At 46.9% G+C, this 15,848-nt stretch overlaps 1 protein-coding gene across 4 annotated transcripts in view; it reads right to left on the bottom strand.

Annotated features, from left to right (window-relative positions):
• Window positions 1-264: 264 nt before the first annotated feature.
• The window catches only part of DOCK3 (dedicator of cytokinesis 3), a 258,008-nt gene continuing 242,424 nt past the window's right edge, over window positions 265-15,848 (bottom strand). For 2 of the 4 annotated variants that reach the window (XM_056525156.1, XM_056525157.1), the window contains 15 exons: window positions 15,558-15,662; window positions 15,232-15,373; window positions 14,743-14,909; window positions 13,938-14,024; window positions 13,658-13,837; window positions 13,432-13,515; window positions 12,931-13,047; window positions 12,563-12,678; window positions 7,547-7,670; window positions 7,325-7,472; window positions 7,095-7,209; window positions 4,804-4,904; window positions 4,330-4,449; window positions 1,884-1,966; window positions 266-1,641 (listed from right to left, as the gene is read on the bottom strand). In XM_056525156.1, the coding sequence (XP_056381131.1) occupies window positions 1,216-1,641; window positions 1,884-1,966; window positions 4,330-4,449; window positions 4,804-4,904; window positions 7,095-7,209; window positions 7,325-7,472; window positions 7,547-7,670; window positions 12,563-12,678; window positions 12,931-13,047; window positions 13,432-13,515; window positions 13,658-13,837; window positions 13,938-14,024; window positions 14,743-14,909; window positions 15,232-15,373; window positions 15,558-15,662 (2,115 nt within the window). In that variant the 3' untranslated portion in view covers window positions 266-1,215. Of the gene's footprint in view, window positions 1,642-1,883; window positions 1,967-4,329; window positions 4,450-4,803; window positions 4,905-7,093; window positions 7,210-7,324; window positions 7,473-7,546; window positions 7,671-12,562; window positions 12,679-12,930; window positions 13,048-13,431; window positions 13,516-13,657; window positions 13,838-13,937; window positions 14,025-14,742; window positions 14,910-15,231; window positions 15,374-15,557; window positions 15,663-15,848 lie in introns of all 4 variants that reach the window. The other 2 variants (XM_056525154.1, XM_056525155.1) reach the window with 2 other exon arrangements.

The following is a 15,848-nucleotide window of genomic DNA, read 5'->3' as shown; positions in this document are numbered from 1 at the left end:
GCACCTTTGAGATGTAGTGGAACAGGAGATCCGTATCATGGATGTGCAGCCGAAAATTCTGCAGCAACTGTGTGATGTCATCATGTCCATATGGATCAAAATCTCTGAAGAATGTTTCCAGCACCTTGTAGAAAGTATGCCCTGAGAAATTAAGGCAGTATTCAAGGCAAAAGGGGGTCAAACCCCGCACTAGCAAGGGGTACCTAATAAAGTGGAGTGTATATTTTACATATGAATGTAATTTCATGTTTAATGTGCTCATATATCCAGTAATCTCAGGCAGACTTCTTCAGGGTGGTAAACTTTATTTTCATATAACAACCATCTGAAGGAAAAAAATATCACAACAGAAACAGTGAATCGTATTTACACATAAACCAGACGGCACGGGGTGTGCGAGGGACATGCGGACACCGTATATACAAACACACACCCTGCATGAAGCGGAGCATCAAAGACATAACACAGCACCGCTGGAGGCCTACAATATGAAGACAAATAACGAGGGTGCGCCTAATCCCGTCTGATGATGACGGTGCAGGTGCAGGGTTACTATTCCTCGTTACCCTCATAGACATCAAGAGGTGAAACCCAGGGGCGGGGATCACCAAGTGGTGACAGGGCAGACAGGCCAGAATGTTCCCAGAGTCTGGGATGGGAGCAAGAGACAAGCTGGAAATAACAGAGATGACTAGAAGGAGGTCAGGGGCAACAGGAGCAGAGGTGCTCATTCATCATCATCATCATCAATGCAGGATCCCAAAAAAATAGTGCTTACTGATCTCCTGACAGCGAATACACAGACTTAGGCACATAAAAGTCATTCTCACTTATAAGGACACTGAACCCCTAAACAATCTCCATACAGTGATCTCTCACCCATACACCACCCTGATACTCTTGATACACAGGCAAAATCACACTAACCTCAACAGCTCACGCAATGAAATGGACCCTCAAAAGCAGTCTACTCCAAACAGTGACTGCTTATTGTACCCCGAATACATAGGCATACACACACTGACCCCTCCCCTAGACACTAGCTGCTCTTTTACTCAATGACCACTTATCCTCCATATACAGCTTAGGATGCAATGACCTTTCTCCTTTTCCACATATGCAAACACCTGGCCACACCTTACCCTCCTGACCCATGCACGCTCCACACAGACCTCCCTCCTCTTGCCCCTCAGACTACTCTGATTCAGTCCATGACTACGGTTTGCTCATGTTGTGATCCCATCCGACCCGTGCCGCCTGTTCTTTGGCCATGTGGCAGTTCCTCCTGGTCCTCCGTAGCCGGTCATGCTCTGCACTTCCCTCATCGTGCTCACCAATGGGTGATCGGGGTGGAGTGACGCCTGTGGGGGCAGAGTGGCTTCGACAAGGTTGTACCTTGGAAGCTTCCAGCCCATTGGGGTCAGACAGACTGTACCGCACAGGGGGGTAGTGTTGGAAACATCCGCTCTGCTGATCCTCAGTTCGGGAGTCTGTGCTGGGAGTCACATCAGAGCAGCCTGGGAAGGTGCCTTCACTCAAGGAAGAAACTCCACTGCTGGCGCTCCCTGAGAGCGGAGAGTTACTGCCATCAAGACAAGACTGGGGGCTGGTGGGTGAGGCCGGAATTGTGTGCAGAGGGCTCTGTAGAGACAGGATGTACACAGATACAAAAGTGATTATGAATAATAAGCTGTGTTGCAACACAGTACAATGAACTGTATAACCCCTGCTACCTAGGCAAATCAAATTCACCCTGAGCTTTTGGTTAATGAATAGATTGACACTGACACAGCCATAGAAATAAGAAAGAGTAAATGGGAGATCTAATCCTCAATAACAGTGCAGGTTTCGAAATCATTCAGCAAAGCTAGCGAAAGTAGTACCTTGCGTAAGGATCTGCTGGGTAACACTGGACCTCCATCCCCCACAGAGGGGTGAAATGCGTCAAAGTGTAGAGAGTATTGGCCTGCAAAGAAACAAAAAGATACATATTAAAGAGAACCTGAGGCCAATCTGAAAAAATCTATTTTTATTATTTCAGTTTGCAGCCTTAATAGGATGCTGGTTTTCTTTTTGTTTCTATGTCCTCAATCCTAAAATTGTGCAAATTTTCAGCCGAATAGTAAAATCATTCTCCCCATTAGCCAACTGGGTTGTGACCTGCCTCATCCACTGATTGTCTAAACGGCACTTCCTGCTTGTCGCGACGGAGAAGAGGAAGCACTGACAGTGAGGGCCAGTCCTAGCATTGATGGAGGATCACCCTGATCACACTTTTAAATGTTAAATTTATCTTTTGGAATGAATCTTTAACATTCTATTGGTGGCATTGTCAAGACTCATGTTCCCTAAGCGGGCACATGACTTGCGTTGAGGGCGTATTTAAAAGAATCACTATCTGTCTGAACTAAAAAGATTAATGTTTCAAAAAATCCCAATTACACCCCCCCCACCGCTCACCTAAACTGTATCAGCGCCACCAATCCAAAACCTGGATTCATACTCAAAATTCCTAGTTTAACCCCTTAAGGACACAGTCCATTTTGACACAGGAAATTGTCAAGGTCTGGGGGTGCATGAGTGCTGCTGGCACTGGGGGGCTATAGTTCATTAAGGGAACAATGAATGTCAACATGTACTGTGACATCCTGAAGCAGAGCATGATCTGCTCCCTTCAGAGACTGGGCTGCAGGGCTGTATTCCAACATGATAACAACCCCAAACACACCTCCAATATGACCACTGCCTAAAGATGCTGAGAGTGGCAACTTGTGAAACTCTGGTGAACTCCATGCCCAAGAGGCTTAAAGGAGCAGTCCAATCTTGAAAGGAGTAGTCCAATCTAAGGATAGGGGATAAGTTTTAGATCGCAGGGGGGTCTGGCTGTTGGGACCCCCCGAGATCAACCCGTACAGGGCCCCGGCAGTCCGTGGGAAGGAGGCATGTCGACTACCGCACAAAGTTGACACTCCCCCTCAATACAACTCTATGTCAGAGCAGGAGTGCTGCCTTCGGCAATCTCCAGCTCTGCCATAGCGCTGTATTGAGGGGGCGGCGGTCGACACACGCTATCTGGTCGGAGAGCCAGGGCCCCGTACGGGAGATTGCAGAGGATCTGGGATAAGGAATACGTTTTTCAAGACTGGACTACTCCTTTAAGACAGTGCCGGAAAATAATAGTGGCCCCCAAAAATATTGGCCCTTTGGGCCCAATTTAGACATTTCCATTTTGGGGTGTACTAACTTTAGTTGCCAAGGTTTAGACATTAATGGCTATGTGTTGAGTTATTTCGAGAAGACTGTTATACAGGCTCTGTACTCACTACTTTACATTGTAGCAGAGTGTAATTTCCTCAGTCCTCACATGAAAAGATATAATACAATATTTACAAATATGTGAGGGGAGGACTCACTTATGTGAGAGACTTTGTGTCTCTAAAGAGATGAGTTATTTTGAAATGTTAAATTGCATTTACTACACACATTTACACATGAACAATAGTGGTATACAATGAAATATTAAGGTATCCATTTGGTACAATAAGGCTAGGTTCACACTGTGGAATTTCTGGGCAGAATTTCTGCCGGAGATCAAACCGGCGGCACTAGGACTGTGCGGACTACATTGCCGTCCCCATAGATAGCAATGCATTTCTGAGCAGATCTCCCAAAAGATCCACCCAGAAATGCATTGCAGTCTATGGGAGCAGCAATGCAGTCCGCCTGGTCCTAGCACCGCCGGCTCGATCTCCGGCAGAAATTCTGCCCAGAAATTCCACAGTGTGAACCCAGCCTAAACCTTTGGGTCAGGTCCTCCAACCTGACATGCGGCTGAATACAATGTAAGCAGGGCTCAAGTCCTGCAGGAACGTGTGAGAACTGAGTTCCTGCACTTTTTCCACAGCAGGAACACCATTCCTATTAGCAGGACCAACCCATGAGTGGAAATCTTGGCTGAGTTCCCACACTTCTTTCCCAGGACTTGACCCCTGAGTGTATGTATATCCTGTAAATTGTATTTACTCTTTTACTACAGTATATCTACTCTTAAAACAGTGAAACATATAAGTGGTAGGAAAACTTGCTATACATTTGCACTTTCTGACCTTTTATAATAGCGTTAGGATATCTAGAGGTCACTAGACTGAGTTGTATATACAATTACTGAAGTTATTGTGATAGTGAGTCTACTGTATACTGAGCCTTACATTCTATTCAGTTAATGAATTTTTTGCTCCTAGAAATACATTTGTATGGGACATCATATGTGACAAGCATTGTGTATATAAAGACATTACTTATCCTGTACGATCTTCTTGCTGTACATACCTTGTGTCAGGCCTCTGGTGGTCCCTGTTGGTGTCAGGACACTCCCAACATGGGAAGTGAGGAATGGAAGAGACTCCCTGGTTCCACTGTCCAAACTCCAACTGCTGGGAGCTGCCAGGACTGTGCATCAGAATGACCAAAGGAGGCAGTAATGACAAGTCCAGGAGATCAGGAAGCACAAGTAGTCAGAAAAGTTAGAGTTAGAGATGAAGGCAAGGGTAGGAAATGCAATGCACACACTTGCAGCTGTATACCCTTATAATATAAAGGAAGAAAGACATTATTGTACATATAAATTCTCCCATTGGTTTATGTGACAACCACATTATACCTCCTCCCACTTATCATGAAACCTCTCCCACTGTGTAATATTTGTGCAGTCACATAACTAATAGGATATAAGCGAATGTAAGTTCAGTTTATAATTCCTCATTCTCTCTGGTTTACAATGTGTATGGTGAGTAAGATCTTCACCTTTTTCCGCTACAGAGAGATTGGGGTCACTGCAGGGCTTGCATGGTCCAAGGACCTGCTGGAACAGTGCTTTGGGGTAGACGCAGCGCTGAAAGACCACCAGCAAAGAGAGAAAAGAAAGAAATGTAAAAGAAAACACAGCCAATACCAAAGGTCCTACCAATCACACTACTGTATTGCATTTTGGGAGATGCTGTGTTTTTTTCTTCCTATTTATTGATTAATTTATTTTTTAATACTAGATTAGATATAAACATTGGGGGAGATATTCAAAAACTACTATCATTTCTGTTCCAACGATATTAAGAACACTTTCTTTTTTTATTCTCACATTTTCAAAGGAATCTAGAGTTGAATTGAAAATATGAAAATAGGAGTTCATTTTCGTGCAACTTTTTTTTTCACGCCCCAAATTGTCTAATTTGGCACCCAATTTGTTTTTCTTGGTGCCATATTTGATTTTTTTGCGCCAAAAGTGCCGGGTTTGGTGCCAAAATTGCTGATTTTTGTGCCAAATTTTACATCCCGGAAAATTCTGCCGGAAGCATCTCATGTAATATTCCATGATTACTAGTGCCCAGACAAGCGATAACTGTATATCGTATATACTTGAGTATAAGCCGAGTTTTTCAGCACGATTTTTCATGCTGAAAACGCCCCCCTAGGCTTATACTCGAGTGAACTCTCCGCCTGTCAATCCCTTCTCAGTGGTCTTCAACCTGCGGACCTCCAGATGTTGCAAAACTACAACTTCCAGCATGCCCGGACAGTCGATGGCTGCTGGGAGTTGTAGTTTTGAAACATCTGGAGGTCCGCAGGTTGAAGACCACTGCGGCCTTCGTCATCATCCAGACCCCCCCCCTTAAGTTTTCTACTCACCTCCCCTCAGTGGGAAGGAAGGGTGAGCTGGTCCGGGCCATCTATGCTGCAGGGACCGTCCGGTGGGGAGGGTTAGCCGTTCCGGGCTGTCCATTTTCACCGGGAGGCCCTCTTCTCCGCTCCGGGCCAGCCCCGGCATAGTGACGTTGCCTTGACGACGACGCACAGGGACGTCCGTGCGCAGCAGACGTCCCTGCGCATGAACATCCCTGTGCGTCGTTGTCAAGGCAACGTCACTAGTCCAGGGCCGGCCCGGAGAAGAGGGCCTCCCGGTGAAGATGGACAGCCTGCAGCATAGATGGCCAGGACCAGCTCATCCTTCCTTCCCACCGAGGGGAGGTGAGTAGAAAACTAAAGGGGGGTTTGGATGATGACGAAGGCCGCAGTGGTCTTCAACCTGCGGACTTCCAGATGTTTCAAAACTAAAACTCCCAGCATGGCCGGACAGCCATAGGGAGTTGTAGTTTTGCAACATCTGGAGGTCCGCAGGTTGAAGACCACAGATGAAGGGATTGACAGGTGGTGATGATGAAGGGGGGGGGTGATGACGAGGGGGATGATGACAGGGTGATGATGACGGGGTTATGATGACGGGGGTGAAAATGACAGGGTGATGATGGCAGGGTGATGATGACAGGGTGATGATGACGGGGGTGTTAATGACGGGGGTCTGGATGATGACGGTGGGGGGGGGAATGATGACATGGGGGATGATGTATTTCCCACCATAGGCTTATAGTCGAGTCAATATCTTTTCCTGGGTATTTGGGGTGAAATTAGGGGCCTCGGCTTATATTCGGGTTGGCTTATACTCAAGTATATACGGTAAATAAAACATTTCTAGGGCTTAAATGTGAGTTCAGAATCAGTGACCATGAAAAAAAAAAGATTTTTTTTTTAAATAACATTTTACAATAATAATTATTTTTCAATCATTGATTAAATAACACATTTTCCATTTCTGTGATTTCTACACTAGCAAAAAACTGGTGTGAAATTTTTGATGTAAAATGGACTCTCACCCCTTTGAAAATATCTTGTAAAAACATGAAATTTACATAGACATGCCCACTTTTGCAAAACTAGTGTGACTAGTGTAAACCTTGAAGATCTGATGTGAACTTCTTTGCGCCAAAATTTTGTCGCGAAACGCAATTGTCTGTTATAAACACTCCAACTCCCACAATGCACTACACCAAAGCAAACACAGTACAACCTCTAATCTAGAAGGTGAATGAAGGAAGGTATAAAGTGCTGAAATGTAACAGCTAACAGAAAAACAGAACTGTGAATAAACCTCTGCATGCGATTGAACGATGTAAATCAGGATGAGAAGGGATGAATCCTAGAACACACAATAATATATCTAGATGTATGTAATACAGTAATGTCTAATGGTGTTAACCCTTACCTGTCCACTCTCTGTGCCTGTCTGGTACATGGCGCTACTGGGCCGGTCCCGTGGAGCAGGAAGCAGCATTACCAAGTCACGGGAATGTCTGTATTTATCTGGAAGGGAGGGGGAACCTGGAGGAAAATAACAAACCTCATATCTGATATGATGCGGATGAGCATGCTTTACGGTGTGTCGGTGATGTCGGGCGACAGGATGCCCTTTCTACAGACACATCCATGAATTTACCTCGTGTGCTGGAGGGTGCAGAATTGATGAGCTGTGATGGAGCAGAGTGGGTGGAGCTGAGGCTGGAGGAGGAGGGGCTTGTGTACGATGAAGATAATGCAGAAACATTTGTGATGGATCCAGCGTGTAGGGAGTGTGGTAGCAGCATCTGTAATAAACCAGAGATTCATAGTTACATACTGATTAGGGGATCGCTTATTGATCGCTGCACAGGACAATCACCTGCATGCTGTATGGATCCTCCGTCTCACTGTCCACAGCAGTGGGTGTGGTTCCAGTGTCACTGGAGGCGTGTGAAGAGAGAGACGATGAGGAATGACGGACTGAACTCAGGACAACTAGAGGGCTGAAGAAACATGACACATTAGACATTACAGTGTCTAATATCTGATTAGGGGTCATGATATAATTATGTAGTGTGCAGTTTCTCCTCCCTGAAGAGTTACTGTGTACTGTCTCTCTTCTAAGTAGTCATTGCATGCAGTCACTTCCTCATCTGCCTTCAGTGTGTGCAGTCTCCTTCTTCTGAGCAGTCACTCTGTGCAGTCTGTTCCTCCCCTGCAGTCACTGAGTGTAGTCTCTTCCTTTTGTGCAGTCACTGTGTGCAGTCTGTTCCTCCCCTGCAGTCACTGAGTGTAGTCTCTTCCTTCTGTGCAGTCACTGTGTGCAGTCTGTTCCTCCCCTGCAGTCAGTGAGTGTAGTCTCTTCCTTCTGTGCAGTCACTGTGTGCAGTCTGTTCCTCCCCTGCAGTCACTGAGTGTAGTCTCTTCCTTTTGTGCAGTCACTGTGTGCAGTCTGTTCCTCCCCTGCAGTCAGTGAGTGTAGTCTCTTCCTTCTGTGCAGTCACTGTGTGCAGTCTGTTCCTCCCCTGCAGTCACTGAGTGTAGTCTCTTCCTTCTGTGCAGTCACTGTGTGCAGTCTGTTCCTCCCCTGCAGTCAGTGAGTGTAGTCTCTTCCTTCTGTGCAGTCACTGTGTGCAGTCTGTTCCTCCCCTGCAGTCACTGAGTGTAGTCTCTTCCTTTTGTGCAGTCACTGTGTGCAGTCTGTTCCTCCCCTGCAGTCAGTGAGTGTAGTCTCTTCCTTCTGTGCAGTCACTGTGTGCAGTCTGTTCCTCCCCTGCAGTCACTGAGTGTAGTCTCTTCCTTCTGTGCAGTCACTGTGTGCAGTCTGTTCCTCCCCTGCAGTCAGTGAGTTCAGTCTCTTCCTTCTGTGCAGTCACTGTGTGCAGTCCATTCTTCCCCTGCAGTCACTGAGTGTAGTCTCTTCCTTCTGTGCAGTCACTGTGTGCAGTCTGTTCCTCCCCTGCAGTCACTGAGTGTAGTCTCTTCCTTCTGTGCAGTCACTGTGTGCAGTCCATTCTTCCCCTGCAGTCACTGAGTGTAGTCTCTTCCTTCTGTGCAGTCACTGTGTGCAGTCTGTTCCTCCCCTGCAGTCACTGAGTCCAGTCTCTTCCTTCTGTGCAGTCACTGTGTGCAGTCTGTTCCTCCCCTGCAGTCACTAAGTGTAGTCTCTTCCTTCTGTGCAGTCACTGTGTGCAGTCTGTTCCTCCCCTGCAGTCAGTGAGTGTAGTCTCTTCCTTCTGTGCAGTCACTGTGTGCAGTCTATTCTTCCCCTGCAGTCACTGAGTGTAGCCTCTTCCTTCTGTGCAGTCACTGTGTGCTGTCTGTTCCTCCCCTGCAGTCAGTGAGTGTAGTCTCTTCCTTCTGTGTAGTCACTGTGTGCAGTCCATTCTTCCCCTGCAGTCACTGAGTGTAGTCTCTTCCCTCTGTGCAGTCACTGTGTGCAGTCTGTTCCTCCCCTGCAGTCAGTGAGTTCAGTCTCTTCCTTCTGTGCAGTCACTGTGTGCAGTCCATTCTTCCCCTGCAGTCACTGAGTGTAGTCTCTTCCTTCTGTGCAGTCACTGTGTGCAGTCTGTTCCTCCCCTGCAGTCACTGTGTGCAGTCTGTTCCTCCCCTGCAGTCAGTGAGTGTAGTCTCTTCCTTCTGTGCAGTCCATTCTTCCCCTGCAGTCACTGAGTGTAGTCTATTCTTCCCCTGCAGTCACTGAGTGTAGTCTATTCTTCCCCTGCAGTCACTGAGTGTAGTCTCTTCCTTCTGTGCAGTCACTGTGTGGAGTCTGTACCTCCCCTGCAGTCAGTGAGTGTAGTCTCTTCTTTCTGTGCAGTCACTGTGTGCAGTCCATTCTTCCCCTGCAGTCACTGAGTGTAGTCTCTTCCTTCTGTGCAGTCACTGTGTGGAGTCTGTACCTCCCCTGCAGTCAGTGAGTGTAGTCTCTTCCTTCTGTGCAGTCACTGTGTGCAGTCTGTTCCTCCCCTGCAGTCAGTGAGTGTAGTCTCTTCCTTCTGTGCAGTCACTGTTTGCAGTCCATTCTTCCCCTGCAGTCACTGAGTGTAGTCTCTTCCTTCTGTGCAGTCACTGTGTGCAGTCTGTTCCTCCCCTAAAGTCACTGAGTCTAGTCTCTTCCTTCTGTGCAGTCACTGTGTGCAGTCTGTTCCTCCCCTGCAGTCACTGTGTGCAGTGTGTTCCTCCCCTGCAGTCAGTGAGTGTAGTCTCTTCCTTCTGTGCAGTCACTGTGTGCAGTCTATTCTTCCCCTGCAGTAACTGAGTGTAGTCTCTTTCTCCTGTGCAGTCACTGTGTGCAGTCTGTTCCTCCCCTGCAGTCACTGAGTGTAGTCTCTTCCTTCTGTGCAGTCTGTTCCTCCCCTGCAGTCACTGAGTGTAGTCTCTTTCTCCTGTGCAGTCACTGTGTGCAGTCTGTTCCTCCCCTGCAGTCACTGAGTGTAGTCTCTTCCTTCTGTGCAGTCTCTTCCTCCCCTGCAGTCACTGAGTGTAGTCTCTTCCTTCTGTGCAGTCACTGTGTGCAGTCTCTTCTTCCCTTGCAGTCACTGAGTGTAGTCTCTTTCTCCTGTGCAGTCACTGTGTGCAGTCTGTTCCTCCCCTGCAGTCACTGAGTGTAGTCTCTTCCTTCTGTGCAGTCTGTTCCTCCCCTGCAGTCACTGAGTGTAGTCTCTTTCTCCTGTGCAGTCACTGTGTGCAGTCTGTTCCTCCCCTGCAGTTACTGAGTGTAGTCTCTTCCTTCTGTGCAGTCCCTTCTTCCCCTGCAGTCACTGAGTGTAGTCTCTTCCTTCTGTGCAGTCACTGTGTGGAGTCTGTACCTCCCCAGCAGTCAGTGAGTGTAGTCTCTTCCTTCTGTGCAGTCACTGTGTGCAGTCCATTCTTCCCCTGCAGTCACTGAGTGTAGTCTCTTCCTTCTGTGCAGTCACTGTGTGCAGTCTGTTCCTCCCCTGCAGTCAGTGAGTGTAGTCTCTTCCTTCTGTGCAGTCACTGTTTGCAGTCCATTCTTCCCCTGCAGTCACTGAGTGTAGTCTCTTCCTTCTGTGCAGTCACTGTGTGCAGTCTGTTCCTCCCCTGCAGTCACTGTGTGCAGTCTGTTCCTCCCCTGCAGTCAGTGAGTGTAGTCTCTTCCTTTTGTGCAGTCTATTCTTCCCCTGCAGTAACTGAGTGTAGTCTCTTTCTCCTGTGCAGTCACTGTGTGCAGTCTGTTCCTCCCCTGCAGTCACTGAGTGTAGTCTCTTCCTTCTGTGCAGTCTGTTTCTCCCCTGCAGTCACTGAGTGTAGTCTCTTTCTCCTGTGCAGTCACTGTGTGCAGTCTGTTCCTCCCCTGCAGTCACTGAGTGTAGTCTCTTCCTTCTGTGCAGTCTCTTCCTCCCCTGCAGTCACTGAGTGTAGTCTATTCCTTCTGTGCAGTCACTGTGTGCAGTCTCTTCTTCCCTTGCAGTCACTGAGTGTAGTCTCTTTCTCCTGTGCAGTCACTGTGTGCAGTCTGTTCCTCCCCTGCAGTCACTGAGTGTAGTCTCTTCCTTCTGTGCAGTCTGTTCCTCCCCTGCAGTCACTGAGTGTAGTCTCTTTCTCCTGTGCAGTCACTGTGTGCAGTCTGTTCCTCCCCTGCAGTTACTGAGTGTAGTCTCTTCCTTCTGTGCAGTCCCTTCTTCCCCTGCAGTCACTGAGTGTAGTCTCTTCCTTCTGTGCAGTCACTGTGTGGAGTCTGTACCTCCCCAGCAGTCAGTGAGTGTAGTCTCTTCCTTCTGTGCAGTCACTGTGTGCAGTCCATTCTTCCCCTGCAGTCACTGAGTGTAGTCTCTTCCTTCTGTGCAGTCACTGTGTGCAGTCTGTTCCTCCCCTGCAGTCAGTGAGTGTAGTCTCTTCCTTCTGTGCAGTCACTGTTTGCAGTCCATTCTTCCCCTGCAGTCACTGAGTGTAGTCTCTTCCTTCTGTGCAGTCACTGTGTGCAGTCTGTTCCTCCCCTGCAGTCACTGTGTGCAGTCTGTTCCTCCCCTGCAGTCAGTGAGTGTAGTCTCTTCCTTTTGTGCAGTCTATTCTTCCCCTGCAGTAACTGAGTGTAGTCTCTTTCTCCTGTGCAGTCACTGTGTGCAGTCTGTTCCTCCCCTGCAGTCACTGAGTGTAGTCTCTTCCTTCTGTGCAGTCTGTTTCTCCCCTGCAGTCACTGAGTGTAGTCTCTTTCTCCTGTGCAGTCACTGTGTGCAGTCTGTTCCTCCCCTGCAGTCACTGAGTGTAGTCTCTTCCTTCTGTGCAGTCTCTTCCTCCCCTGCAGTCACTGAGTGTAGTCTATTCCTTCTGTGCAGTCACTGTGTGCAGTCTCTTCTTCCCTTGCAGTCACTGAGTGTAGTCTCTTTCTCCTGTGCAGTCACTGTGTGCAGTCTGTTCCTCCCCTGCAGTCACTGAGTGTAGTCTCTTCCTTCTGTGCAGTCTGTTCCTCCCCTGCAGTCACTGAGTGTAGTCTCTTTCTCCTGTGCAGTCCCTTCTTCCCCTGCAGTCACTGAGTGTAGTCTCTTCCTTCTGTGCAGTCCCTTCTTCCCCTGCAGTCACTGAGTGTAGTCTCTTCCTTCTGTGCAGTCCCTTCTTCCCCTGCAGTCACTGAGTGTAGTCTCTTCCTTCTGTGCAGTCCCTTCTTCCCCTGCAGTCACTGAGTGTAGTCTCTTCCTTCTGTGCAGTCCCTTCTTCCCCTGCAGTCACTGAGTGTAGTCTCTTCCTTCTGTGCAGTCCCTTCTTCCCCTGCAGTCACTGAGTGTAGTCTCTTCCTTCTGTGCAGTCCCTTCTTCCCCTGCAGTCACTGAGTGTAGTCTCTTCCTTCTGTGCAGTCCCTTCTTCCCCTGCAGTCACTGAGTGTAGTCTCTTCCTTCTGTGCAGTCCCTTCTTCCCCTGCAGTCACTGTGGTTACCTGTGCCTGTGCAGCATCCTCATACTGTCGTTATTCAGAGCCCCATGAGATAATAAGACATTGCTGCGCGGTAATGGTGCACAGGTTGGATTCATCTTCTCCAGCATGGGAAACTCCTGCAGACACAAAAGCTGGTTATAATGGTCTATTATAGGGTCACATTATAAGTTATACATTTTATGATTATAATTTTTAATGTGGCATAAACAGCTACATTATCCACAGCTGGCTTACAATAAACCTTTGCTAGTTTATCTTACTCAAGTGCCACAGAGCTGTATACAGTGCAGAGGTGAGCGAGCTCCATGAATACAGTTATAATAACAGAGGATTATTACAGCTATAATATGATTCTTACATCTCTTTACCTGGTATAAACTGGAGCGCATGACCTGAAACTGATCAACCAGCTTCTTGTGAAGAGGCCTCATCTCTGGGTGGACACAACGTTCATGTACTGCCAGACCCACTCCCAGGACATGCACCTGTGAGATAGAAAACACAATCCTTATCATCTCATCAAAGCCAAGAGATACTGTCCTGTACATTACACAGCGCTATCCTACAGAATAATACAATTGACACCAACTCAAAAACAAGAATGCATTCTGCAGCCTGAACATTTGGGGTCGAGACTGCTATTAATTGTAAGGAGTGGATACATTATATCTGTAGACTCCAACCTGCAGCTGCCAAGCTCCTCACTGGGACTGTCATGGCACACTGGGAGTTGTAGTTCTCCAACAGTTGGAAAGCCACAGGTTGGAGTCAACTGCACATGGACTGTACCAAGTCTGGATGATAAATAAATTATCTTCCTGAAAGCTGCATGTTACAATGAGCAATTATATGAGCACTGGGTGAAATACCTGTTCCAGCATGAGTTCCTTCAGCTGACTGATCTTGTCTGCATCCTCAGGGTGCTGTGTGATGTAATCCTTATCAAAGAATGCCTGTGAGGATGAAAGTGGGGCAGTGAGACGGGCATGGTGGTGATGGAAAAGCAATTGCAATGACAAAAGATGGGGGTTAGAGGAAATATAAAGAGACTGAAAGAGAGACATATAGGCATAATTCACAGTTATCATCTCTCACCTCTTGGTATCGGGTGATTCCTCCGTTCACAGCCGCATCAATGACTCCATTAAGACACATGCTGAGGAGGTTGATGTTTCCATGGAGATTGTGGTGTTGATACTGTGTGATTAGGGCCCTGAGTTCCTGAGTCTTGTTCCCCAGAACCTGCAGGGCATTCTCCAAGGGGCTGACCTCCACCTACAGCGATTATTATATGACTGTGTCATGCAGTGTCTATACATCTGATGTTTGATAAATCACCTACCCACCCCCCCTCCCGGCTACAGTGATATTTTACCAGCTCTCGCTTCTGTACTTCAAACCAGCAGGAGATTCCTGGGAGGCTGTGAGACAATGTGAGAGTGCTGCGCTCTATCCACAGACTCTAAAGAGAGAGATGAGACAGTCAGGTACAGGATCAGACACTAAAAAGCACCTGCAGATTTATGGTATTATCCACTTCTTTCTTTTATAAGGCAATGCACAAAACAAAATGACAATTCAAAGAACATTTCCCCCCCACTAACACACACAAAACTCTATTCTAAAAGCCCTACAAGGGGCAATCAAAGGAAACACACATGGCTGGCTGAGGCAGATAAGGGTACCAAGAAAGATGGCAGGGGTCTAGGTAGAATCCCTTCAACCATGGAAACCATATATATTTTTTAAGTGCTTAAAGATTTGGATATCAAAAGCGTGCATATGATCAATAAGGGACATCACCAATCATAGAGAGGGCCTGTGTCACCAAGAGATAATAATGTATGATCAACATAAAGTGCATCTCTTTTATAAGTGATGGATTGGTGCTGCAAGAGGTTAAATCGCTTTAGCAAAAATATAGTGGTGACAACGGGCACCACTGTCTAGTGCTATGAGAAAAAATATATATATATCCGGAGAGTCCCCAATTTGTTCTCATGCAGGCGGCTTATATTTATCAACATGGAGCAAGTAGGCATGAAACCAGTCTGGACCATGTGGAAAGTAGAAGAGATCACTTCATTCATGCTCATAGCAAGAGCTTTAGCAAGCAATTTCTGAGAGATAAGAACCACCCTATCTGTAGAGATAGGGTGATAACATTCAGCATCACTCACCTTAAACTCATTGTCCTTGTCGCGGGTTCCACGGTGGAATGGACGGTCGTACCGAAATCTGCGGACGTTGTTTACTCTGTAGAAGCTCTTTATCCTTTCAGGCACCTGGTCCATGTTTAATACTCTTGGAGTGTCAGGTAGAGGAGTGACTGCATATATCTGTAGGTCTGAGTGTAAGAGTCAAGGTAAAAAGCATCACAAACAGCATCATGGAGTAACAAGGACCCCAATACTGTAACTAACTAAGCAAAGACCTAAACTAATACATTGTAACACATTCACCAGCTGTGTGAGCAGAGCATGACATGTTTTCACCCAATTGATATAAACAATAAATGCTCCATTCACTGACAGGGAGTAGAGATAATGCTAAATAAAAACACACATTGTAGTTGAAAGTTGCATTATGGTTTAAAATACAGATGCGGGTCCTTGGTAACACTCATACAACAAGCATCCCACCAAATACACAACCACAATGCAGGATACATTGAGAGTCGCTCTGCAGGATTGTGTCATCGGGATGGTTGAGATGTTGCATTGCAATGGCCTGTGGGAACTCGCTCAGCATCCTCTGCTGGAAGGCCTCCAGGCGCTCATAGTCGTGACCTCGACACACAAACTCTTTATTCTGCAAATAAGACAAGGAGGACATGTCAGGTGAGGTTCAGACCAAAATCTAAGATTACTCATGATAAGGTGGGGAGAGGATATAACAATGACATAATAAAGGGGTAAGGCTGGGTTCAAGCTCAAAAAACGACAGGCCTGTCAACAATGACAAATGTGTATGTCTGGGGGTATTGGGAACTTACCCGTAAGAAAAATGGAAACTTTTTTCCATAAAATCCAACTCTGAAAAACTCAGGCTCCAGTCTCTGCTGGTCTATGATATGATCATAGTAAGAGGCCTCCATTTTCTGCAGAATATAGTAGAAGGACAAGAAGAAGTTAAAGAACAGAGTACAGGGCACACACATTCACCCTCGAAGAATAGCTGTTCATTTAGTGGAAGTCACAAAGTTAAGATCCTATAACTGCTATGGTGCCAATGAACATATCATTTATAAAGCATTACTGAAGTTGTTGTTCCTAGACACATCCAA

Source organism: Hyla sarda, chromosome 6 (assembly GCF_029499605.1).
Source record: "Hyla sarda isolate aHylSar1 chromosome 6, aHylSar1.hap1, whole genome shotgun sequence".
In the NCBI taxonomy this organism is placed as follows: domain Eukaryota; kingdom Metazoa; phylum Chordata; class Amphibia; order Anura; family Hylidae; genus Hyla; species Hyla sarda.
Note: the sequence above shows the minus strand (reverse complement) of the source record. Positions and strands in the feature narration are given on the sequence as shown.